Source organism: Pelodiscus sinensis, chromosome 15 (genome assembly GCF_049634645.1).
Source record: "Pelodiscus sinensis isolate JC-2024 chromosome 15, ASM4963464v1, whole genome shotgun sequence".
In the NCBI taxonomy this organism is placed as follows: Eukaryota; Metazoa; Chordata; order Testudines; family Trionychidae; genus Pelodiscus; species Pelodiscus sinensis.
The window spans coordinates 5334718-5359128 of record NC_134725.1 but is presented as its reverse complement, the minus strand read 5'-3'; the positions used below and the strand labels follow the sequence as shown (position 1 = coordinate 5359128).

Here is a 24411-nt window from a genome sequence, read left to right as displayed (position 1 = left end):
GGGCGCCAGAGACCAGGCGGCTGTCTCCGTGCGGACGAGGGGCTGGCTGGGCTCGGGGAAGGGCCGGGGGAAGCAGCCGCAGGGCGGGTGCCAGAGACCAGGCGGCTGTCTCCCCGCGGACGAGGGGCTGGCTGGGCCGGGGAAGGGCCGGGGGAAGCAGCCGCAGGGCGGGCGCCAGAGACCAGGCGGCTGTCTCCCCGCGGACGAGGGGCTGGCTGGGCCCGGGGAAGGGCCGGGGGAAGCAGCCGCAGGGCGGGCGCCAGAGACCAGGCGGCTGTCTCCGTGCGGACGAGGGGCTGGCTGGGCCCGGGGAAGGGCCAGGAGAAGCAGCCGCAGGGCGGGCGCCAGAGACCAGGCGGCTGTCTCCGTGTGGACGAGGGGCTGGCTGGGCCCGGGGAAGGGCCGGGGGAAGCAGCCGCAGGGCGGGCGCCAGAGACCAGGCGGCTGTCTCCGTGCGGACGAGGGGCTGGCTGGGCCCGGGGAAGGGCCGGGGGAAGCAGCCGCAGGGCGGGCGCCAGAGACCAGGCGGCTGTCTCCGTGCGGACGAGGGGCTGGCTGGGCCCGGGGAAGGGCCGGGGGAAGCAGCCGCAGGGCGGGCGCCAGAGACCAGGCGGCTGTCTCCGTGCGGACGAGGGGCTGGCTGGGCCCGGGGAAGGGCCGGGGGAAGCAGCCGCAGGGCGGGCGCCAGAGACCAGGCGGCTGTCTCCCCGCGGACGAGGGGCTGGCTGGGCCGGGGAAGGGCCGGGAGAAGCAGCCGCAGGGCGGGCGCCAGAGACCAGGCGGCTGTCTCCCCGCGGACGAGGGGCTGGCTGGGCCCGGGGAAGGGCCGGGGGAAGCAGCCGCAGGGCGGGCGCCAGAGACCAGGCGGCTGTCTCCGTGCGGACGAGGGGCTGGCTGGGCCCGGGGAAGGGCCGGGGGAAGCAGCCGCAGGGCGGGCGCCAGAGACCAGGCGGCTGTCTCCCCGCGGACGAGGGGCTGGCTGGGCCGGGGAAGGGCCGGGAGAAGCAGCCGCAGGGCGGGCGCCAGAGACCAGGCGGCTGTCTCCGTGCGGACGAGGGGCTGGCTGGGCCCGGGGAAGGGCCGGGGGAAGCAGCCGCAGGGCGGGCGCCAGAGACCAGGCGGCTGTCTCCGTGCGGACGAGGGGCTGGCTGATCGCGGCAGGCCGCCAGAGCCTTCCTGCATGCCCGCAAAGCCCGCCCCACGGGGCACAGCGCTGGCTCCTGCAGAGCACACAGGCGCTTTGGGAACAGCGGTGGGGCCGCCCGCTGCCAATGGGGACTCCAGCCCAGGAAGCTACGCAGCCCCCCATGGCGTGCAAACGCCCCTCCCGGGGAGTCAAGGGGCACTGCCTAGAGCCCTCCAGCACGGCCCTGCCCCCGCCCCATCTCAGCCCTAGAGCTCCCTGAGCGTGGGGCCTGGCCTGCCCCATTCATGCCCGACAGGCTGCCGAGTCTGCCCTGCCCCGGGCCGCCAGCAGGAGGCGTCCTGCCGGCCTCAGGCCAGGGGCTCAGCAGAGCCGGGGCGGAGGGGCGGAGGCTGCCAGACAGGCCTGGGAAGAGGCGTCTGCCAGCTGGTAAGTAAATGCAGCAAGCAGAGGAGATGATCCACCTCCGCCTGGGCGCTGCGCCACTCCCGGGGCTGCCGGCCACTCTCGGCAGGCGCTCCAAGGGCAGCAGCGGGGTCCTGGCCCTGCCCCTCCCTCCGCCCCGAGCCCTCGCTGCCGGGGGACGTGGGGAATGAGAAAGGCCCTGGCCCTGCCCCTCCCTCCGCCCCGAGCCCTCGCTGCCGGGGGACGTGGGGCCGGAGAAGGGTCCTGGCCCTGCCCCTCCCTCCGCCCCGAGCCCTCGCTGCCGGGGGACGTGGGGCCGGAGAAGGGCCCTGGCCCTGCCCCTCCCTCCCCCCCGAGCCCTCGCTGCCGGGGGACGTGGGGCCGGAGAAGGGCCCTGGCCCTGCCCCTCCCTCCCCCCCGAGCCCTCGCTGCCGGGGGACGTGGGGCCGGAGAAGGGCCCTGGCCCTGCCCCTCCCTCCCCCCCGAGCCCTCGCTGCCGGGGGACGTGGGGCCGGAGAAGGGCCCTGGCCCTGCCCCTCCCTCCCCCCCGAGCCCTCGCTGCCGGGGGACGTGGGGCCGGAGAAGGGCCCTGGCCCTGCCCCTCCCTCCCCCCCGAGCCCTCGCTGCCAGGGGACGTGGGGCCGGAGAAGGGTCCTGGCCCTGCCCCTCCCTCCGCCCCGAGCCCTCGCTGCCGGGGGACGTGGGGCCGGAGAAGGGCCCTGGCCCTGCCCCTCCCTCCGCCCCGAGCCCTCGCTGCCGGGGGACGTGGGGCCGGAGAAGGGCCCTGGCCCTGCCCCTCCCTCCCCCCCGAGCCCTCGCTGCCGGGGGACGTGGGGCCTGAGAAGGGTCCTGGCCCTGCCCCTCCCTCCCCCCCGAGCCCTCGCTGCCGGGGGACGTGGGGCCGGAGAAGGGCCCTGGCCCTGCCCCTCCCTCCCCCCCGAGCCCTCGCTGCCGGGGGACGTGGGGCCTGAGAAGGGCCCTGGCCCTGCCCCTCCCTCCCCCCCGAGCCCTCGCTGCCGGGGGACGTGGGGCCGGAGAAGGGTCCTGGCCCTGCCCCTCCCTCCGCCCCGAGCCCTCGCTGCCGGGGGACGTGGGGCCGGAGAAGGGCCCTGGCCCTGCCCCTCCCTCCCCCCCGAGCCCTCGCTGCCGGGGGACGTGGGGCCGGAGAAGGGCCCTGGCCCTGCCCCTCCCTCCCCCCCGAGCCCTCGCTGCCGGGGGACGTGGGGCCGGAGAAGGGCCCTGGCCCTGCCCCACCCCGGCCGGAGCCGAGCGAGCCCACACCCCGCTGGCGGCCGGCTGACGAAGGGCTGTGGGAAGGAGGCTGCCTGAGCCACTGGCCAAGTGCCTCTGGGCGGGTGTGGAGGCCAGTGCTGTCCCTGCTAGCAGCCCCCCCTCCCGAGGCAGCGCAGGCCCACGCTCAGCACCAGCCCAGCCCGTGGCGGGGGTCCCCCAACCCAGCACCGCGCCCCAGGACCCAGCCGCTTACCCCGCGCTGACGGGCGAGCTCAGCTCCGCAGCCGTGCTCACCCTGCTCTTCACGGTCAGCACGTTGAGGTTCAGCAGGTAGTAGAAGACCAGGTGCAGCTCGCTGTCGTCTGCAGCGCCAGGCCGCGGCCGCGGGCCCGAGGGGCGGAGAAGGACACGTCAGCCAGCGGGCACAGCCCCCCCTTGTGCTTTCACTGGCTGCAGTGGGCACAGCCCCCCCCTGTGCTTTCACTGGCTGCAGTGGGCACAGCCCCCCCCTTGTGCTTTCACTGGCTGCAGTGGGCACAGCCCCCCCTTGTGCTTTCACTGGCTGCAGTGGGCACAGCCCCCCCTTGTGCTTTCACTGGCTGCAGTGGGCACAGCCCCCCCTTGTGCTTTCACTGGCTGCAGTGGGCACAGCCCCCCCTTGTGCTTTCACTGGCTGCAGTGGACGCAGCCCCCCCTTGTGCTTTCACTGGCTGCAGTGGGCACAGCCCCCCCTTGTGCTTTCACTGGCTGCAGTGGGCGCAGCCCCCCCTTGTGCTTTCACTGGCTGCAGTGGGCGCAGCCCCCCCTTGTGCTTTCACTGGCTGCAGCGGGCACAGCCCCCCCTTGTGCTTTCACTGGCTGCAGTGGGCACAGCCCCCCCCCCTTGTGCTTTCACTGGCTGCAGTGGGCACAGCCCCCCCCTTGTGCTTTCACTGGCTGCAGTGGGCGCAGCCCCCCCCTTGTGCTTTCACTGGCTGCAGTGGGCACAGACCCCCCCCCTTGTGCTTTCACTGGCTGCAGCGGGCACAGCCCCCCCCTTGTGCTTTCACTGGCTGCAGTGGGCACAGCCCCCCCCTTGTGCTTTCACTGGCTGCAGTGGGCACAGACCCCCCCCTTGTGCTTTCACTGGCTGCAGTGGGCACAGCCCCCCCCTTGTGCTTTCACTGGCTGCAGTGGGCACAGACCCCCCTTGTGCTTTCACTGGCTGCAGTGGGCACAGACCCCCCTTGTGCTTTCACTGGCTGCAGTGGGCACAGCCCCCCCTTGTGCTTTCACTGGCTGCAGTGGGCACAGCCCCCCCTTGTGCTTTCACTGGCTGCAGTGGGCACAGCCCCCCCTTGTGCTTTCACTGGCTGCAGTGGGCACAGCCCCCCCCTTGTGCTTTCACTGGCTGCAGTGGGCACAGCCCCCCCTTGTGCTTTCACTGGCTGCAGTGGGCACAGCCCCCCCTTGTGCTTTCACTGGCTGCAGTGGGCACAGACCCCCCTTGTGCTTTCACTGGCTGCAGTGGGCACAGCCCCCCCTTGTGCTTTCACTGGCTGCAGTGGGCACAGCCCCCCCCTTGTGCTTTCACTGGCTGCAGCGGGCACAGCCCCCCCCCTTGTGCTTTCACTGGCTGCAGTGGGCACAGCCCCCCCCTTGTGCTTTCACTGGCTGCAGTGGGCACAGCCCCCCCCTTGTGCTTTCACTGGCTGCAGTGGGCGCAGCCCCCCCTTGTGCTTTCACTGGCTGCAGTGGGCACAGCCCCCCCCCTTGTGCTTTCACTGGCTGCAGTGGGCACAGACCCCCCTTGTGCTTTCACTGGCTGCAGTGGGCACAGCCCCCCCTTGTGCTTTCACTGGCTGCAGTGGGCACAGCCCCCCCCTTGTGCTTTCACTGGCTGCAGCGGGCACAGCCCCCCCCCTTGTGCTTTCACTGGCTGCAGTGGGCACAGCCCCCCCTTGTGCTTTCACTGGCTGCAATGGGCACAGCCCCCCCCCTTGTGCTTTCACTGGCTGCAGTGGGCGCAGCCCCCCCTTGTGCTTTCACTGGCTGCAGCGGGCACAGCCCCCCCTTGTGCTTTCACTGGCTGCAGTGGGCACAGCCCCCCCCCTTGTGCTTTCACTGGCTGCAGCGGGCGCAGCCCCCCCTTGTGCTTTCACTGGCTGCAGCGGGCGCAGCCCCCCCTTGTGCTTTCACTGGCTGCAGTGGGCACAGCCCCCCCTTGTGCTTTCACTGGCTGCAGCGGGCACAGCCCCCCCCTTGTGCTTTCACTGGCTGCAGCGGGCGCAGCCCCCCCTTGTGCTTTCACTGGCTGCAGCGGGCACAGCCCCCCCCCCCTTGTGCTTTCACTGGCTGCAGTGGGCACAGCCCCCCCCTTGTGCTTTCACTGGCTGCAGCGGGCACAGCCCCCCCTTGTGCTTTCATTGGCTGCAGCGGGCACAGACCCCCCCCTTGTGCTTTCACTGGCTGCAGCGGGCGCAGCCCCCCCTTGTGCTTTCACTGGCTGCAGCGGGCACAGCCCCCCCCTTGTGCTTTCACTGGCTGCAGCGGGCACAGACCCCCCCCTTGTGCTTTCACTGGCTGCAGCGGGCGCAGCCCCCCCTTGTGCTTTCACTGGCTGCAGCGGGCGCAGCCCCCCCTTGTGCTTTCACTGGCTGCAGTGGGCACAGCCCCCCCCCTTGTGCTTTCACTGGCTGCAGTGGGCACAGCCCCCCCCTTGTGCTTTCACTGGCTGCAGTGGGCACAGACCCCCCCTTGTGCTTTCACTGGCTGCAGTGGGCACAGCCCCCCCTTGTGCTCTCGCTGGCTGCAGTGGGCACAGCCCCCCCCTTGTGCTTTCACTGGCTGCAGTGGGCGCAGCCCCCCCCTTGTGCTTTCACTGGCTGCAGTGGGCACAGCCCCCCCCTTGTGCTTTCACTGGCTGCAGCGGGCACAGCCCCCCCCTTGTGCTCTCGCTGGCTGCAGTGGGCACAGCCCCCCCCTTGTGCTTTCACTGGCTTCAGTGGGCACAGCCCCCCCCTTGTGCTTTCACTGGCTGCAGCGGGCACAGCCCCCCCTTGTGCTTTCACTGGCTGCAGTGGGCACAGCCCCCCCCCTTGTGCTTTCACTGGCTGCAGCGGGCACAGCCCCCCCCCTTGTGCTTTCACTGGCTGCAGCGAGCACAGCCCCCCCCTTGTGCTTTCACTGGCTGCAGTGGGCACAGCCCCCCCCTTGTGCTCTCGCTGGCTGCAGTGGGCACAGCCCCCCCCTTGTGCTTTCACTGGCTGCAGCGGGCACAGCCCCCCCCTTGTGCTTTCACTGGCTGCAGTGGGCACAGCCCCCCCTTGTGCTTTCACTGGCTGCAGTGGGCACAGCCCCCCCTTGTGCTTTCACTGGCTGCAGTGGGCACAGCCCCCCCCTTGTGCTCTCGCTGGCTGCAGTGGGCACAGCCCCCCCCTTGTGCTTTCACTGGCTGCAGCGGGCACAGCCCCCCCTTGTGCTCTCGCTGACTGCAGTGGGCGCAGCCCCCCCCCTTGTGCTTTCACTGGCTGCAGTGGGCACAGACCCCCCCTTGTGCTTTCACTGGCTGCAGTGGGCGCAGACCCCCCTTGTGCTTTCACTGGCTGCAGTGGGCACAGCCCCCCCCTTGTGCTTTCACTGGCTGCAGTGGGCACAGCCCCCCCTTGTGCTTTCACTGGCTGCAGCGGGCACAGCCCCCCCTTGTGCTCTCGCTGGCTGCAGTGGGCACAGCCCCCCCTTGTGCTTTCACTGGCTGCAGTGGGCACAGCCCCCCCTTGTGCTCTCGCTGGCTGCAGTGGGCACAGCCCCCCCTTGTGCTTTCACTGGCTGCAGTGGGCGCAGCCCCCCCTTGTGCTTTCACTGGCTGCAGTGGGCGCAGCCCCCCCCTTGTGCTTTCACTGGCTGCAGTGGGCGCAGCCCCCCCCTTGTGCTTTCACTGGCTGCAGTGGGCACAACCCCCCCCTTGTGCTTTCACTGGCTGCAGTGGGCACAGCCCCCCCCTTGTGCTTTCACTGGCTGCAGTGGGCACAGCCCCCCCTTGTGCTTTCACTGGCTGCAGTGGGCACAGCCCCCCCTTGTGCTTTCACTGGCTGCAGTGGGCACAGCCCCCCCCCTTGTGCTTTCACTGGCTGCAGCGGGCACAGCCCCCCCTTGTGCTTTCACTGGCTGCAGCGGGCACAGACCCCCCCTTGTGCTTTCACTGGCTGCAGTGGGCACAGCCCCCCCCTTGTGCTTTCACTGGCTGCAGTGGGCACAGCCCCCCCCTTGTGCTTTCACTGGCTGCAGTGGGCACAGCCCCCCCTTGTGCTTTCACTGGCTGCAATGGGCACAGCCCCCCCCTTGTGCTTTCACTGGCTGCAATGGGCACAGCCCCCCCCTTGTGCTTTCACTGGCTGCAGTGGGCACAGCCCCCCCCTTGTGCTTTCACTGGCTGCAGTGGGCACAGCCCCCCCCCTTGTGCTTTCACTGGCTGCAGTGGGCACAGCCCCCCCCTTGTGCTTTCACTGGCTGCAGTGGGCACAGCCCCCCCCTTGTGCTTTCACTGGCTGCAGTGGGCACAGCCCCCCCTTGTGCTCTCGCTGGCTGCAGCGGGCGCAGCCCCCCCCTTGTGCTTTCACTGGCTGCAGTGGGCGCAGACCCCCCTTGTGCTTTCACTGGCTGCAGTGGGCACAGCCCCCCCCTTGTGCTTTCACTGGCTGCAGTGGGCGCAGCCCCCCCCTTGTGCTTTCACTGGCTGCAGCGGGCACAGCCCCCCCCTTGTGCTTTCACTGGCTGCAGCGGGCACAGCCCCCCCCTTGTGCTCTCGCTGGCTGCAGTGGGCACAGCCCCCCCCTTGTGCTTTCACTGGCTGCAGTGGGCACAGCCCCCCCTTGTGCTCTCGCTGGCTGCAGTGGGCACAGCCCCCCCCTTGTGCTTTCACTGGCTGCAGTGGGCACAGCCCCCCCTTGTGCTCTCGCTGGCTGCAGTGGGCGCAGACCCCGCGCTGTCCTGAGCAGGAGGCGAGGGAGGAGCGTGGCGATGTGGCAAGCCGGGGGCGGCTCACAATGACCCCACTGGGCTCTGGCCAGGCCCTGGGGCTAACGGCCCTGCACCGAGGAGCGGACACGGGGGACTCGCTGCTCACGCCCACTGGGAAGCGGCTCTCGGCGCCCCGGGCTGGTACCTTTGCACTTGAGGTCGATGGTAACAGACAGCGGGTGTCTCTTCAGCATCTCCTTGCGCTTGTCGTCCAGCTGCACCCCCAGCGTGGGGCGGCGGCGCTTCTGCGGGAGAGCACGGTCACAGCGCCAGGACGCGGGTCGCGCGAGCCCAGGGGCAGGCCGGGCTGTCTCCTGCAGCGCTGGGCACGTTCGCCGGGCACTGAGGTCTCTGCGGCGCTCTGCCCCCGGCGGCTCTGCCGGCCGCACCCCACACGCCCTGCTCGCAGGCTGCTGTTCTGAACACCGCCCCCGCCCTGCGCCCCGCTGCGCAGGGATACAAAGCTGCTCCCGGACGGGGGCAGGGCCTGCTGGGGCGGGCTGCAACCGAGCCACGTCCGTGTGGGGCCCGGTGGCCAAGAGGGAGCCGACTCCTCTCCCCACTCCCCCGAGCCAAGGCCCAGGCCTGGAGAGCGCAAGGCTGGCCTCTGGAGACAGACGGACAGGCAGACAGACGGCAGTGCAGGCCAGGCCAGCCGACCCACGCCTGTCTCTCCACACCGGGGCAGAGAAGACGCAGCGGTGGTTTTGAACACACACCCAGCTTTGATTTCGGATCAGAGTGCTTTGGCTGCGGCGTGGAGGGGACCAGAGCGAGGCGGCTAGTCTGGAGGACAGCCCGAGGGACGCAGGCAGCACCCTCCTCTTCATGAGACTTAGGCAAGCAGGAACGGGCGCTCCAGCCACTTTCCCAGGCTGGCCTTGGAGCAGAGTGTCCTTCCCTGACGGCGGCCAAGCCCACGGAGCAGCAAGCGTGGAACACATTTAGATACGCGCTCACGGAGCCACAGTTAAACGCTGCTCGGCTGGACAACAGGAAACCCGACGCTGCTCTTCTGTGTGGCCATTAGTTGCCGCCCTGCGGCGGCGCCACACATCAGAAGCAGAAAACGAGCCGCAATGCAGCGTCCGTCCGCTCCTAACAGGCAGCGCACGCGCGGGACGCAAGAACGGGAACGGCTTCGGCGACGGAATTACTCCCGTTCCTACGGCCACGCCACAAACAGATCTCCCAGGTCTAGGGAGCTGTACACCCGCCTCTGCTGTGGCTCCAGCAGCCGCGACAGGGCCCTTTGCTCTAGCCAAGTCAGAGTGCGGCAGGAAGAGCGGGTTTCCCGCCCCGCTCCTGCCGCGGAAGGAGGCCGGAGCAGCAGAGGGAGCCATCGCTACCTGGCGCCGCGGATGCTCTAGGACAGCAGCTCTCACCTGTTCAGCGGGTTACATGGGAACCACACCAGCCTCCCTGGCCCCTGCCAGAGCTGGGCCTGAGTCAGACCCCGGACCTACTGCACAGGGCTGAGCAGCTGGGACCAGGCCGCTAGGGCCCCGGCAACAAGCCCAGAGCGGAGCACCAGGCACAGGCCAGGAGCAGGGCCCCACCTGCAACCAGGCAGCACTACAGCACCCCAGTGCCCCCCAACCTACCCATGGACCCCTCCCCCGTCCCCTGCTGGCAGGAGCGCTGCGTCCCGTGCCAGCCCAGCGCCACTCACGCCCTCCCGATGAGCCGCGGGCAGGCGCGGAGCGGGCCCCGGGTGCGCAAGTCCCTTACCGTGGTCTGCTCCTCTTCCGCATCCGAGTCACTCTCGTCATCTGCACGTTGAAAGAGAGCCGTAAGCACGAGCCAGGCGTGGGATCCCTGGAGCCGAGAGCCCTCCTGCCAAGGGAGCCCGGGGACCCGCCGCGGGGCACCTAGCACAGCTCACGCCCTCGCTGCCTTGACGCGTGGCCCCTTCAGAGCCGAGAGCCCCTCCTGCCAAGGGAGCCCGGGGACCCGCCGCGGGGCACCTAGCACAGCTCACGCCCTCGCTGCCTTGACGCGTGGCCCCTTCAGAGCCGAGAGCCCCTCCTGCCAAGGGAGCCCGGGGACCCGCCGCGGGGCACCTAGCACAGCTCACGCCCTCGCTGCCCTGACGCGTGGCCCCTTCAGAGCCGAGAGCCCCTCCTGCCAAGGGAGCCCGGGGACCCGCCGCGGGGCACCTAGCACAGCTCACGCCCTCGCTGCCTTGACGCGTGGCCCCTTCAGAGCCGAGAGCCCCTCCTGCCAAGGGAGCCCGGGGACCCGCCGCGGGGCACCTAGCACAGCTCACGCCCTCGCTGCCTGGACGCGTGGCCCCTTCAGAGCCGAGAGCCCCTCCTGCCAAGGGAGCCCGGGGACCCGCCGCGGGGCACCTAGCACAGCTCACGCCCTCGCTGCCTTGACGCGTGGCCCCTTCAGAGCCGAGAGCCCTCCTGCCAAGGGAGCCCGGGGACCCGCCGCGGGGCACCTAGCACAGCTCACGCCCTCGCTGCCTTGACGCGTGGCCCCTTCAGAGCCGAGAGCCCCTCCTGCCAAGGGAGCCCGGGGACCCGCCGCGGGGCACCTAGCACAGCTCACGCCCTCGCTGCCTTGACGCGTGGCCCCTTCAGAGCCGAGAGCCCCTCCTGCCAAGGGAGCCCGGGGACCTGCCGCGGGGCACCTAGCACAGCTCACGCCCTCACTGCCTTGACGCGTGGCCCCTTCAGAGCCGAGAGCCCCTCCTGCCAAGGGAGCCCGGGGACCCGCCGCGGGGCACCTAGCACAGCTCACGCCCTCGCTGCCCTGACGCGTGGCCCCTTCAGAGCCGAGAGCCCCTCCTGCCAAGGGAGCCCGGGGACCCGCCGCGGGGCACCTAGCACAGCTCACGCCCTCGCTGCCTTGACGCGTGGCCCCTTCAGAGCCGAGAGCCCCTCCTGCCAAGGGAGCCCGGGGACCCGCCGCGGGGCACCTAGCACAGCTCACGCCCTCGCTGCCTTGACGCGTGGCCCCTTCAGAGCCGAGAGCCCCTCCTGCCAAGGGAGCCCGGGGACCCGCCGCGGGGCACCTAGCACAGCTCACGCCCTCGCTGCCCTGACGCGTGGCCCCTTCAGAGCCGAGAGCCCCTCCTGCCAAGGGAGCCCGGGGACCCGCCGCGGGGCACCTAGCACAGCTCACGCCCTCGCTGCCCTGACGCGTGGCCCCTTCAGAGCCGAGAGCCCCTCCTGCCAAGGGAGCCCGGGGACCCGCCGCGGGGCACCTAGCACAGCTCACGCCCTCGCTGCCTTGACGCGTGGCCCCTTCAGAGCCGAGAGCCCCTCCTGCCAAGGGAGCCCGGGGACCCGCCGCGGGGCACCTAGCACAGCTCACGCCCTCGCTGCCCTGACGCGTGGCCCCTTCAGAGCCGAGAGCCCCTCCTGCCAAGGGAGCCCGGGGACCCGCCGCGGGGCACCTAGCACAGCTCACGCCCTCGCTGCCCTGACGCGTGGCCCCTTCAGAGCCGAGAGCCCTCCTGCCAAGGGAGCCCGGGGACCTGCCGCGGGGCACCTAGCACAGCTCACGCCCTCGCTGCCTTGACGCGTGGCCCCTTCAGAGCCGAGAGCCCCTCCTGCCAAGGGAGCCCGGGGACCCGCCGCGGGGCACCTAGCACAGCTCACGCCCTCGCTGCCTTGACGCGTGGCCCCTTCAGAGCCGAGAGCCCCTCCTGCCAAGGGAGCCCGGGAACCCGCCGCAGGGCACCTAGCACAGCTCACGCCCTCGCTGCCTTGACGCGTGGCCCCTTCAGAGCCGAGAGCCCCTCCTGCCAAGGGAGCCCGGGGACCCGCCGCGGGGCACCTAGCACAGCTCACGCCCTCGCTGCCTTGACGCGTGGCCCCTTCAGAGCCGAGAGCCCCTCCTGCCAAGGGAGCCCGGGGACCCGCCGCGGGGCACCTAGCACAGCTCACGCCCTCGCTGCCCTGACGCGTGGCCCCTTCAGAGCCGAGAGCCCCTCCTGCCAAGGGAGCCCGGGGACCCGCCGCGGGGCACCTAGCACAGCTCACGCCCTCGCTGCCTTGACGCGTGGCCCCTTCAGAGCCGAGAGCCCCTCCTGCCAAGGGAGCCCGGGGACCCGCCGCGGGGCACCTAGCACAGCTCACGCCCTCGCTGCCTTGACGCGTGGCCCCTTCAGAGCCGAGAGCCCCTCCTGCCAAGGGAGCCCGGGGACCCGCCGCGGGGCACCTAGCACAGCTCACGCCCTCGCTGCCTTGACGCGTGGCCCCTTCAGAGCCGAGAGCCCCTCCTGCCAAGGGAGCCCGGGGACCCGCCGCGGGGCACCTAGCACAGCTCACGCCCTCGCTGCCTTGACGCGTGGCCCCTTCAGAGCCGAGAGCCCCTCCTGCCAAGGGAGCCCGGGGACCCGCCGCGGGGCACCTAGCACAGCTCACGCCCTCGCTGCCTTGACGCGTGGCCCCTTCAGAGCCGAGAGCCCCTCCTGCCAAGGGAGCCCGGGGACCCGCCGCGGGGCACCTAGCACAGCTCACGCCCTCGCTGCCTTGACGCGTGGCCCCTGCGTCCCTGGGCAGCGCTGGAGGGAGCCGAGCAGCTCGTCCCTCCAGGGGTCGGGCGCGAGGGAGGAGCCCAGCGATTTCAGCAGCCACGGCGCCACTACAAGCCGAGCGATATGTCAGCTCCGCCCAAGGAACACCCCAGTGGGAAAGGCGGGAGGGTGCCACGCGGTGCCTTACCTTGGGAGTCCTCCGGCGGCTTGTAGAGGGCTTTGGCGTCTTCCACACTCCCGTCGATGGCCACGGCCAGCTTCTGATCTGGGAGGGCAAAGCGCCGGTCAGCACGCCCTGCGGAGGGGAGCCAGGCAGCCCGCCGCCCAGAGGCAGCCCGCCGGGAAGCAAGGGAGGTACTTCTGCAGCCCCGCCCCGGCGCGGCGGCGGGTTCAGAGCGGCGGAGGCAGCGGCTCGGGCGCAGCAGCGAGGCGAGTGCGGTCCTCCGGGCTTCCCGCCAGGCAGCGTTTCACTGGGGCCCGGGGTTACGTCGCCCCAAACGCAGGCGCACAACGCCGCCTGGGCGCGAGCCGGCCTCACGCGGATTCTGCGCAGCGCTGCAGGGAACCGCGGCCAGCAGACAGCCCGGAAAGGGCTGCAGGGAGGAGAGGAGAGCCGGCCGGCGGCGCAGCACCACGGGACGAGCGGCCGAAGGGACGAGGAAACGGGCGGCCCTGTCGCACCCCCTTCCTCAGGCTGGAGCGGGACGTTGCTGGCCAGGCCACCAAACGGGCACGTCCGTGGGCGCCACGAGTATGCAGGGCCGGGTGCTTGGGGGGACAGGCAGAGACCTACTATGGGGGCACATTCTACCCAGGTGCTAACCCCTTCCCTGCTCTGAGACAGGGTGATGGAGCTGACTGGCGGGCAATCCCGGAGCAGGCTCAGCTTTCCAGACTGCGCTCAGAGCGCTGTCCGAGCACTGCCCACAGCAGCCATGCTGGGCGTTGCCTGGGTCCAGCAAGCTCTGAACTCGCCACCTGCGAAGGGGACAGATACAAAGGCGCTGGGGCGGGTGGGGTGGGCCGGCAGAGGACAGGAGGGAGGGCCGGGTGCGCTGAGAGGCGGGTCTCAGCGACAGGCAGATGAAGTTACAGGCGGGCACGGAGTCGGAGTGCAATCGGCTGGCACGGATGGGAGAACCCCTTGCATGGCTCCACCCCACAGCTGGGCCGCGGCTGTCCCAGTGCACAGGGGCACCCACCCAGCCCTTCCCAACGGCCTCGTGCCACTCCCTCCGAGCGAGGCTGCTGGCTTTGCGCCGCCAACGCCTGAGCAGGCCCAGCTCTGAGGGCGCCCTCAGCTGCTCTCCCGGGAGAGGCGAGGGACCAGCCGCAGCAGCCAGTCTCTCAGGGTGTGTCCCTCGACGGAGCCATGTAGACGAGTTTACTAGACATCGGGCAATGAAGCTGCGATGTAAATAATCGCCGCTTCATTTACATCACAATGGCCGCCGCGCTGCGCCGATCAGCTGTTTGGCGGCCCAGCGGGGCAGTCGACGAGGGAAGCCTTTGCCCACCGCTCCAGTAAACCTCCTTTCACAAGGCATACCGGAGCGGCCCACAAGGGTTTCCCGTCGACCGCGGCGCATCCGGACTGCCCCGCTGTGCCACCAACAGCTGATCGGCACAGCGCAGTGGCCATTGTGATGTAAATGACGCAGCGATTATTTAAATTGCCGCCTCATTTTCCTACGTCTAGTAAACTCGTCTACATGGCTCCACCGACGGCCCTCAGACAGCTGTGAAACGTGGCCCAGGGGCGGAGCCGACTCGGCTCCCATTCGGCCCCCGGCAGTCGGCTACACAGCCTCTGCCACCCCTCCCCCTGCCCCGACTACTCACCACAGGCTTGGCCGTAGGCATTGGCTTGCACAAAGAGCACGTAGAGCGGCGGGGGCAGGTGCCTGGCTGTCTCGGACTGCTTGTGAGCCTGGTCGAAAGGCATGAAGAGATACTCCTGCACGGGGAGGGAGGCCTGGCGGGACACAAAGCACACAGGGACTGCTTGTGAGCCTGGTCGAAAGGCATGAAGAGATACTCCTGCACGGGGAGGGAGGCCTGGCGGGACACAAAGCACACAGGACTGCCTGTGCGCCTGGTCGAAAGGCATGAAGAGATACTCCTGCACGGGGAGGGAGGCCTGGCGGGACACAAAGCACACAGGACTGCCTGTGAGCCTGGTCGAAAGGCATGAAGAGATACTCCTGCACGGGGAGGGAGGCCTGGCGGGACACAAAGCACACAGGACTGCCTGTGTGCCTGGTCGAAAGGCATGAAGAGATACTCCTGCACGGGGAGGGAGGCCTGGCGGGACACAAAGCACACAGGACTGCCTGTGCGCCTGGTCGAAAGGCATGAAGAGATACTCCTGCACGGGGAGGGAGGCCTGGCGGGACACAAAGCACACAGGACTGCTTGTGAGCCTGGTCGAAAGGCATGAAGAGATACTCCTGCACGGGGAGGGAGGCCTGGCGGGACACAAAGCACACAGGACTGCCTGTGAGCCTGGTCGAAAGGCATGAAGAGATACTCCTGCACGGGGAGGGAGGCCTGGCGGGACACAAAGCACACAGGACTGCCTGTGAGCCTGGTCGAAAGGCATGAAGAGATACTCCTGCACGGGGAGGGAGGCCTGGCGGGACACAAAGCACACAGGACTGCTTGTGAGCCTGGTCGAAAGGCATGAAGAGATACTCCTGCACGGGGAGGGAGGCCTGGCGGGACACAAAGCACACAGGACTGCCTGTGAGCCTGGTCGAAAGGCATGAAGAGATACTCCTGCACGGGGAGGGAGGCCTGGCGGGACACAAAGCACACAGGACTGCTTGTGAGCCTGGTCGAAAGGCATGAAGAGATACTCCTGCACGGGGAGGGAGGCCTGGCGGGACACAAAGCACACAGGGACTGCTTGTGAGCCTGGTCGAAAGGCATGAAGAGATACTCCTGCACGGGGAGGGAGGCCTGGCGGGACACAAAGCACACAGGACTGCCTGTGCGCCTGGTCGAAAGGCATGAAGAGATACTCCTGCACGGGGAGGGAGGCCTGGCGGGACACAAAGCACACAGGACTGCCTGTGAGCCTGGTCGAAAGGCATGAAGAGATACTCCTGCACGGGGAGGGAGGTCTGGCGGGACACAAAGCACACAGGACTGCTTGTGCGCCTGGTCGAAAGGCATGAAGAGATACTCCTGCACGGGGAGGGAGGCCTGGCGGGACACAAAGCACACAGGACTGCTTGTGAGCCTGGTCGAAAGGCATGAAGAGATACTCCTGCACGGGGAGGGAGGCCTGGCGGGACACAAAGCACACAGGACTGCTTGTGCGCCTGGTCGAAAGGCATGAAGAGATACTCCTGCACGGGGAGGGAGGCCTGGCGGGACACAAAGCACACAGGGACTGCTTGTGAGCCTGGTCGAAAGGCATGAAGAGATACTCCTGCACGGGGAGGGAGGCCTGGCGGGACACAAAGCACACAGGGACTGCTTGTGAGCCTGGTCGAAAGGCATGAAGAGATACTCCTGCACGGGGAGGGAGGCCTGGCGGGACACAAAGCACACAGGGACTGCTTGTGAGCCTGGTCGAAAGGCATGAAGAGATACTCCTGCACGGGGAGGGAGGCCTGGTGGGACACAAAGCACACAGGGACTGCTTGTGAGCCTGGTCGAAAGGCATGAAGAGATACTCCTGCACGGGGAGGGAGGCCTGGCGGGACACAAAGCACACAGGACTGCTTGTGAGCCTGGTCGAAAGGCATGAAGAGATACTCCTGCACGGGGAGGGAGGCCTGGCGGGACACAAAGCACACAGGACTGCTTGTGAGCCTGGTCGAAAGGCATGAAGAGATACTCCTGCACGGGGAGGGAGGCCTGGCGGGACACAAAGCACACAGGGACTGCTTGTGAGCCTGGTCGAAAGGCATGAAGAGATACTCCTGCACGGGGAGGGAGGCCTGGCGGGACACAAAGCACACAGGGACTGCTTGTGAGCCTGGTCGAAAGGCATGAAGAGATACTCCTGCACGGGGAGGGAGGCCTGGCGGGACACAAAGCACACAGGACTGCTTGTGCGCCTGGTCGAAAGGCATGAAGAGATACTCCTGCACGGGGAGGGAGGCCTGGCGGGACACAAAGCACACAGGACTGCCTGTGCGCCTGGTCGAAAGGCATGAAGAGATACTCCTGCACGGGGAGGGAGGCCTGGCGGGACACAAAGCACACAGGGACTGCTTGTGAGCCTGGTCGAAAGGCATGAAGAGATACTCCTGCACGGGGAGGGAGGCCTGGCGGGACACAAAGCACACAGGACTGCTTGTGCGCCTGGTCGAAAGGCATGAAGAGATACTCCTGCACGGGGAGGGAGGCCTGGCGGGACACAAAGCACACAGGACTGCCTGTGCGCCTGGTCGAAAGGCATGAAGAGATACTCCTGCACGGGGAGGGAGGCCTGGCGGGACACAAAGCACACAGGACTGCCTGTGCGCCTGGTCGAAAGGCATGAAGAGATACTCCTGCACGGGGAGGGAGGCCTGGCGGGACACAAAGCACACAGGACTACCTGTGCGCCTGGTCGAAAGGCATGAAGAGATACTCCTGCACAGGGAGGGAGGCCTGGCGGGACACAAAGCACACAGGGACTGCCTGTGCGCCTGGTCGAAAGGCATGAAGAGACACTCCTGCACGGGGAGGGAGGCCTGGCGGGACACAAAGCACACAGGACTGCTTGTGAGCCTGGTCGAAAGGCATGAAGAGATACTCCTGCACGGGGAGGGAGGCCTGGCGGGACACAAAGCACACAGGACTGCCTGTGCGCCTGGTCGAAAGGCATGAAGAGATACTCCTGCACGGGGAGGGAGGCCTGGCGGGACACAAAGCACACAGGACTGCCTGTGCGCCTGGTCGAAAGGCATGAAGAGATACTCCTGCACAGGGAGGGAGGCCTGGCGGGACACAAAGCACACAGGACTGCCTGTGCGCCTGGTCGAAAGGCATGAAGAGATACTCCTGCACGGGGAGGGAGGCCTGGCGGGACACAAAGCACACAGGACTGCTTGTGAGCCTGGTCGAAAGGCATGAAGAGATACTCCTGCACGGGGAGGGAGGCCTGGCGGGACACAAAGCACACAGGGACTGCTTGTGAGCCTGGTCGAAAGGCATGAAGAGATACTCCTGCACGGGGAGGGAGGCCTGGCGGGACACAAAGCACACAGGACTGCCTGTGCGCCTGGTCGAAAGGCATGAAGAGATACTCCTGCACGGGGAGGGAGGCCTGGCGGGACACAAAGCACACAGGACTGCTTGTGCGCCTGGTCGAAAGGCATGAAGAGATACTCCTGCACGGGGAGGGAGGCCTGGCGGGACACAAAGCACACAGGACTGCTTGTGAGCCTGGTCGAAAGGCATGAAGAGATACTCCTGCACGGGGAGGGAGGCCTGGTGGGACACAAAGCACACAGGGACTGCTTGTGAGCCTGGTCGAAAGGCATGAAGAGATACTCCTGCACGGGGAGGGAGGCCTGGCGGGACACAAAGCACACAGGACTGCTTGTGAGCCTGGTCGAAAGGCATGAAGAGATACTCCTGCACGGGGAGGGAGGCCTGGCGGGACACAAAGCACACAGGACTGCCTGTGAGCCTGGTCGAAAGGCATGAAGAGATACTCCTGCACGGGGAGGGAGGCCTGGCGGGACACAAAGCACACAGGACTGCCTGTGAGCCTGGTCGAAAGGCATGAAGAGATACTCCTGCACGGGGAGGGAGGCCTGGCGGGACACAAAGCACACAGGACTGCTTGTGAGCCTGGTCGAAAGGCATGAAGAGATACTCCTGCACGGGGAGGGAGGCCTGGCGGGACACAAAGCACACAGGACTGCCTGTGAGCCTGGTCGAAAGGCATGAAGAGATACTCCTGCACGGGGAGGGAGGCCTGGCGGGACACAAAGCACACAGGACTGCCTGTGCGCCTTGTCGAATGGCATGAAGAGATACTCCTGCACGGGGAGGGAGGCCTGGCGGGACACAAAGCACACAGGACTGCCTGTGAGCCTGGTCGAAAGGCATGAAGAGATACTCCTGCACGGGGAGGGAGGCCTGGCGGGACACAAAGCACACAGGACTGCCTGTGCGCCTGGTCGAAAGGCATGAAGAGATACTCCTGCACGGGGAGGGAGGCCTGGCGGGACACAAAGCACACAGGGACTGCTTGTGAGCCTGGTCGAAAGGCATGAAGAGATACTCCTGCACGGGGAGGGAGGCCTGGCGGGACACAAAGCACACAGGACTGCTTGTGAGCCTGGTCGAAAGGCATGAAGAGATACTCCTGCACGGGGAGGGAGGCCTGGCGGGACACAAAGCACACAGGACTGCTTGTGAGCCTGGTCGAAAGGCATGAAGAGATACTCCTGCACGGGGAGGGAGGCCTGGCGGGACACAAAGCACACAGGACTGCTTGTGAGCCTGGTCGAAAGGCATGAAGAGATACTCCTGCACGGGGAGGGAGGCCTGGCGGGACACAAAGCACACAGGACTGCTTGTGCGCCTGGTCGAAAGGCATGAAGAGATACTCCTGCACGGGGAGGGAGGCCTGGCGGGACACAAAGCACACAGGACTGCTTGTGAGCCTGGTCGAAAGGCATGAAGAGATACTCCTGCACGGGGAGGGAGGCCTGGCGGGACACAAAGCACACAGGACTGCTTGTGCGCCTGGTCGAAAGGCATGAAGAGATACTCCTGCACGGGGAGGGAGGCCTGGCGGGACACAAAGCACACAGGACTGCCTGTGCGCCTGGTCGAAAGGCATGAAGAGATACTCCTGCACGGGGAGGGAGGCCTGGCGGGACACAAAGCACACAGGACTGCCTGTGAGCCTGGTCGAAAGGCATGAAGAGATACTCCTGCACGGGGAGGGAGGCCTGGCGGGACACAAAGCACACAGGACTGCCTGTGCGCCTGGTCGAAAGGCATGAAGAGATACTCCTGCACGGGGAGGGAGGCCTGGCGGGACACAAAGCACACAGGACTGCTTGTGAGCCTGGTCGAAAGGCATGAAGAGATACTCCTGCACGGGGAGGGAGGCCTGGCGGGACACAAAGCACACAGGGACTGCTTGTGAGCCTGGTCGAAAGGCATGAAGAGATACTCCTGCACGGGGAGGGAGGCCTGGCGGGACACAAAGCACACAGGACTGCCTGTGCGCCTGGTCGAAAGGCATGAAGAGATACTCCTGCACGGGGAGGGAGGCCTGGCGGGACACAAAGCACACAGGGACTGCTTGTGAGCCTGGTCGAAAGGCATGAAGAGATACTCCTGCACGGGGAGGGAGGCCTGGCGGGACACAAAGCACACAGGACTGCCTGTGCGCCTGGTCGAAAGGCATGAAGAGATACTCCTGCACGGGGAGGGAGGCCTGGCGGGACACAAAGCACACAGGACTGCCTGTGCGCCTGGTCGAAAGGCATGAAGAGATACTCCTGCACGGGGAGGGAGGCCTGGCGGGACACAAAGCACAAAGGACTGCCTGTGCGCCTGGTCGAAAGGCATGAAGAGATACTCCTGCACGGGGAGGGAGGCCTGGCGGGACACAAAGCACACAGGACTGCTTGTGAGCCTGGTCGAAAGGCATGAAGAGATACTCCTGCACGGGGAGGGAGGCCTGGCGGGACACAAAGCACACAGGGACTGCTTGTGAGCCTGGTCGAAAGGCATGAAGAGATACTCCTGCACGGGGAGGGAGGCCTGGCGGGACACAAAGCACACAGGACTGCCTGTGCGCCTGGTCGAAAGGCATGAAGAGATACTCCTGCACGGGGAGGGAGGCCTGGCGGGACACAAAGCACACAGGACTGCTTGTGAGCCTGGTCGAAAGGCATGAAGAGATACTCCTGCACGGGGAGGGAGGCCTGGCGGGACACAAAGCACACAGGACTGCTTGTGCGCCTGGTCGAAAGGCATGAAGAGATACTCCTGCACGGGGAGGGAGGCCTGGCGGGACACAAAGCACACAGGGACTGCTTGTGAGCCTGGTCGAAAGGCATGAAGAGATACTCCTGCACGGGGAGGGAGGCCTGGCGGGACACAAAGCACACAGGGACTGCTTGTGAGCCTGGTCGAAAGGCATGAAGAGATACTCCTGCACGGGGAGGGAGGCCTGGCGGGACACAAAGCACACAGGGACTGCTTGTGCGCCTGGTCGAAAGGCATGAAGAGATACTCCTGCACGGGGAGGGAGGCCTGGCGGGACACAAAGCACACAGGGACTGCCTGTGCGCCTGGTCGAAAGGCATGAAGAGATACTCCTGCACGGGGAGGGAGGCCTGGCGGGACACAAAGCACACAGGGACTGCTTGTGCGCCTGGTCGAAAGGCATGAAGAGATACTCCTGCACGGGGAGGGAGGCCTGGCGGGACACAAAGCACACAGGGACTGCCTGTGCGCCTGGTCGAAAGGCATGAAGAGATACTCCTGCACGGGGAGGGAGGCCTGGCGGGACACAAAGCACACAGGGACTGCTTGTGAGCCTGGTCGAAAGGCATGAAGAGATACTCCTGCACGGGGAGGGAGGCCTGGCGGGACACAAAGCACACAGGACTGCTTGTGAGCCTGGTCGAAAGGCATGAAGAGATACTCCTGCACGGGGAGGGAGGCCTGGCGGGACACAAAGCACACAGGACTGCCTGTGAGCCTGGTCGAAAGGCATGAAGAGATACTCCTGCACGGGGAGGGAGGCCTGGCGGGACACAAAGCACACAGGACTGCCTGTGAGCCTGGTCGAAAGGCATGAAGAGATACTCCTGCACGGGGAGGGAGGCCTGGCGGGACACAAAGCACACAGGACTGCTTGTGAGCCTGGTCGAAAGGCATGAAGAGATACTCCTGCACGGGGAGGGAGGCCTGGCGGGACACAAAGCACACAGGACTGCTTGTGAGCCTGGTCGAAAGGCATGAAGAGATACTCCTGCACGGGGAGGGAGGCCTGGCGGGACACAAAGCACACAGGACTGCCTGTGCGCCTGGTCGAAAGGCATGAAGAGATACTCCTGCACGGGGAGGGAGGCCTGGCGGGACACAAAGCACACAGGGACTGCTTGTGAGCCTGGTCGAAAGGCATGAAGAGATACTCCTGCACGGGGAGGGAGGCCTGGCGGGACACAAAGCACACAGGACTGCTTGTGAGCCTGGTCGAAAGGCATGAAGAGATACTCCTGCACGGGGAGGGAGGCCTGGCGGGACACAAAGCACACAGGACTGCCTGTGCGCCTGGTCGAAAGGCATGAAGAGATACTCCTGCACGGGGAGGGAGGCCTGGCGGGACACAAAGCACACAGGACTGCTTGTGCGCCTGGTCGAAAGGCATGAAGAGATACTCCTGCACGGGGAGGGAGGCCTGGCGGGACACAAAGCACACAGGACTGCCTGTGAGCCTGGTCGAAAGGCATGAAGAGATACTCCTGCACGGGGAGGGAGGCCTGGCGGGACACAAAGCACACAGGACTGCTTGTGAGCCTGGTCGAAAGGCATGAAGAGATACTCCTGCACGGGGAGGGAGGCCTGGCGGGACACAAAGCACACAGGACTGCTTGTGAGCCTGGTCGAAAGGCATGAAGAGATACTCCTGCACGGGGAGGGAGGCCTGGCGGGACACAAAGCACACAGGACTGCTTGTGAGCCTGGTCGAAAGGCATGAAGAGATACTCCTGCACGGGGAGGGAGGCCTGGCGGGACACAAAGCACACAGGACTGCCTGTGCGCCTGGTCGAAAGGCATGAAGAGATACTCCTGCACGGGGAGGGAGGCCTGGCGGGACACAAAGCACACAGGGACTGCTTGTGAGCCTGGTCGAAAGGCATGAAGAGATACTCCTGCACGGGGAGGGAGGCCTGGCGGGACACAAAGCACACAGGACTGCTTGTGAGCCTGGTCGAAAGGCATGAAGAGATACTCCTGCACGGGGAGGGAGGCCTGGCGGGACACAAAGCACACAGGACTGCCTGTGAGCCTGGTCGAAAGGCATGAAGAGATACTCCTGCACGGGGAGGGAGGCCTGGCGGGACACAAAGCACACAGGACTGCCTGTGCGCCTGGTCGAAAGGCATGAAGAGATACTCCTGCACGGGGAGGGAGGCCTGGCGGGACACAAAGCACACAGGGACTGCTTGTGAGCCTGGTCGAAAGGCATGAAGAGATACTCCTGCACGGGGAGGGAGGCCTGGCGGGACACAAAGCACACAGGACTGCCTGTGCGCCTGGTCGAAAGGCATGAAGAGATACTCCTGCACGGGGAGGGAGGCCTGGCGGGACACAAAGCACACAGGACTGCCTGTGCGCCTGGTCGAAAGGCATGAAGAGATACTCCTGCACGGGGAGGGAGGCCTGGCGGGACACAAAGCACACAGGACTGCCTGTGTGCCTGGTCGAAAGGCATGAAGAGATACTCCTGCACGGGGAGGGAGGCCTGGCGGGACACAAAGCACACAGGACTGCTTGTGCGCCATCCCCGTCCGGCCTGTGCGCGAGGCAGCCCTGCAGGCGCCCGTCCCGCTGGGTAGAGGCTCCTTGGGCTGGCATGCACCAGGCGTAACGCGGCTGGCCCAACGGCCCCACACACAGGGACCCCAGTTCCCTCCCCTGCTCTTCCCAGCCAAGCGAACCACGGGCAAGATCCCTTCCAAGGAGCTGGGTGCCAGCCCTCGGCAGGGCCGCACACGAACAGACTGCCCAGCAAACCTCAAGGAGGATCAGGAAGTGCAGGTGAAGCAGCAGGGGCAGCACCGTCCCCTCGCTACCCGCGCCCCAGCCCTACGCCACCTCGCTCCCCCAGCTGGGGGCACACCTCGCAGGCAGCCACTGCCCAGAAGTACCTGCATGATGCTGTTGAGCCGGGGTTGGAGGCTGCTCAGATATTCCCTCTTCACTTCTATCTCCTTCAGGATCTTCTCCTTGCTGGCCAGACACTCCTTGTACTTCTCCGCCAGCCTGCGCCAGAGAAGCTGTTACAGCCCTGCCCCTCGTCCAGAGGGAACCCAGAGGGCCTCACGTCCAAGCCCTGCACTCGTGGCAGGACCAAGCGCGGCGGATCAGACCCGCTGCCCCCGTTGGGGCATTTCGAAACCGCAGGGTACGGGGCTCCTGATTCCAGACGGGTCAGCCCAGGGCCTATGCTAATCCCATGGGACCTTGGGAGAAAGGCGGAGCTCATTCACGTCCGAGGGACAGGGCAGACGGCAAGACACGGGGAGCCGGAAAACATGCAGAGTTGGGAAGGGTTCGGAAGCGTCCAAGGCAGCGTGAAACTGGAAGTGCTGGGATCCTGTCAGAGCCAGCTGCCCAAGGCGGGTGGTAGCTGGTCCCTTCTGGCTTAGGAATAAAGACAACGCAGGAGAAGCTACTTGAGAGGCCTGAAGAGCAGGTGTCCCGCTTAGTGACCACCCCAGCAGATTGCGAGTGCTCGTCTACTTCGAAAAGACGCGCCGACGGCCCCTCCCGACTCCCCACACCCGCTCCTGCATCAGCGTCTCCTCACGCTGCTGCTGTGTTGTGCCTCTGTGGAAGAGAACAGCCTTTCACACAGCGCAGAGGGACTTCACATGGCCTAACGAACCCCTCCCACACACACACACACCCCATTTCTAATTACAAACCAAGGATAATTGCGGCTCAGAAAATGGATCTTGCCCCGGATTATTTCATCAAAATCCAGCAAGCTAGCGTCTGATGAGAGCTGTATTTTGGGTGCCTAATGCTCCCATTCTGTGCTGCACGGGCCCCTTGAGAGGACTACATCTCCCAGGATGCACCGCGGTCTCCCCTCTTGAAGAGGGATGACACTGATCGGCCGAGGAAGTCCTGCGGGGGAGACTGGCGCACAGAAAAGATGGAGGCGTGAGGCAGCCAAACTACAGCCCTGACCGCACCTCGCAGGAGCATTTCGGAATCAAATCAGTTCAGCTTTTGAGCATTCAGCCCTTCCCCCCAAACAAGCTGAGATTTCCCACAGAACGATCTTTTTGTGAAAACCGTTGCTTGTGGGGAAACCCCCTTTTCCACAGGGAACCAGTTTCGACAGACAGGCTTTCAGACACGGAGCTGCAGAGGCCAGCAGGCAACTCCACCAGGCCAGACTTACACAGGGCCCCTACACAGGTAC

The 24411-nt window shown here is 66.5% G+C and overlaps 1 protein-coding gene across 2 annotated transcripts in view; it reads right to left on the bottom strand.

Annotated features, from left to right (window-relative positions):
• Nucleotides 1-24411, bottom strand: part of THOC5 (THO complex subunit 5) — a 43499-nt gene that overhangs the window by 10890 nt on the left and 8198 nt on the right. The window contains exons 6-11 of one of the 2 annotated variants that reach the window (XM_075897911.1): nt 23126-23240; nt 14115-14247; nt 12460-12537; nt 9512-9552; nt 7926-8022; nt 3036-3144 (exon numbers count right to left, since the gene is read on the bottom strand). In XM_075897911.1, coding sequence (XP_075754026.1) covers nt 3036-3144; nt 7926-8022; nt 9512-9552; nt 12460-12537; nt 14115-14247; nt 23126-23240 — 573 coding nt within the window. Of the gene's footprint in view, nt 1-3035; nt 3145-7925; nt 8026-9511; nt 9553-12459; nt 12538-14114; nt 14248-23125; nt 23241-24411 lie in introns of both variants that reach the window. The other variant, XM_075897910.1, reaches the window with a different exon arrangement.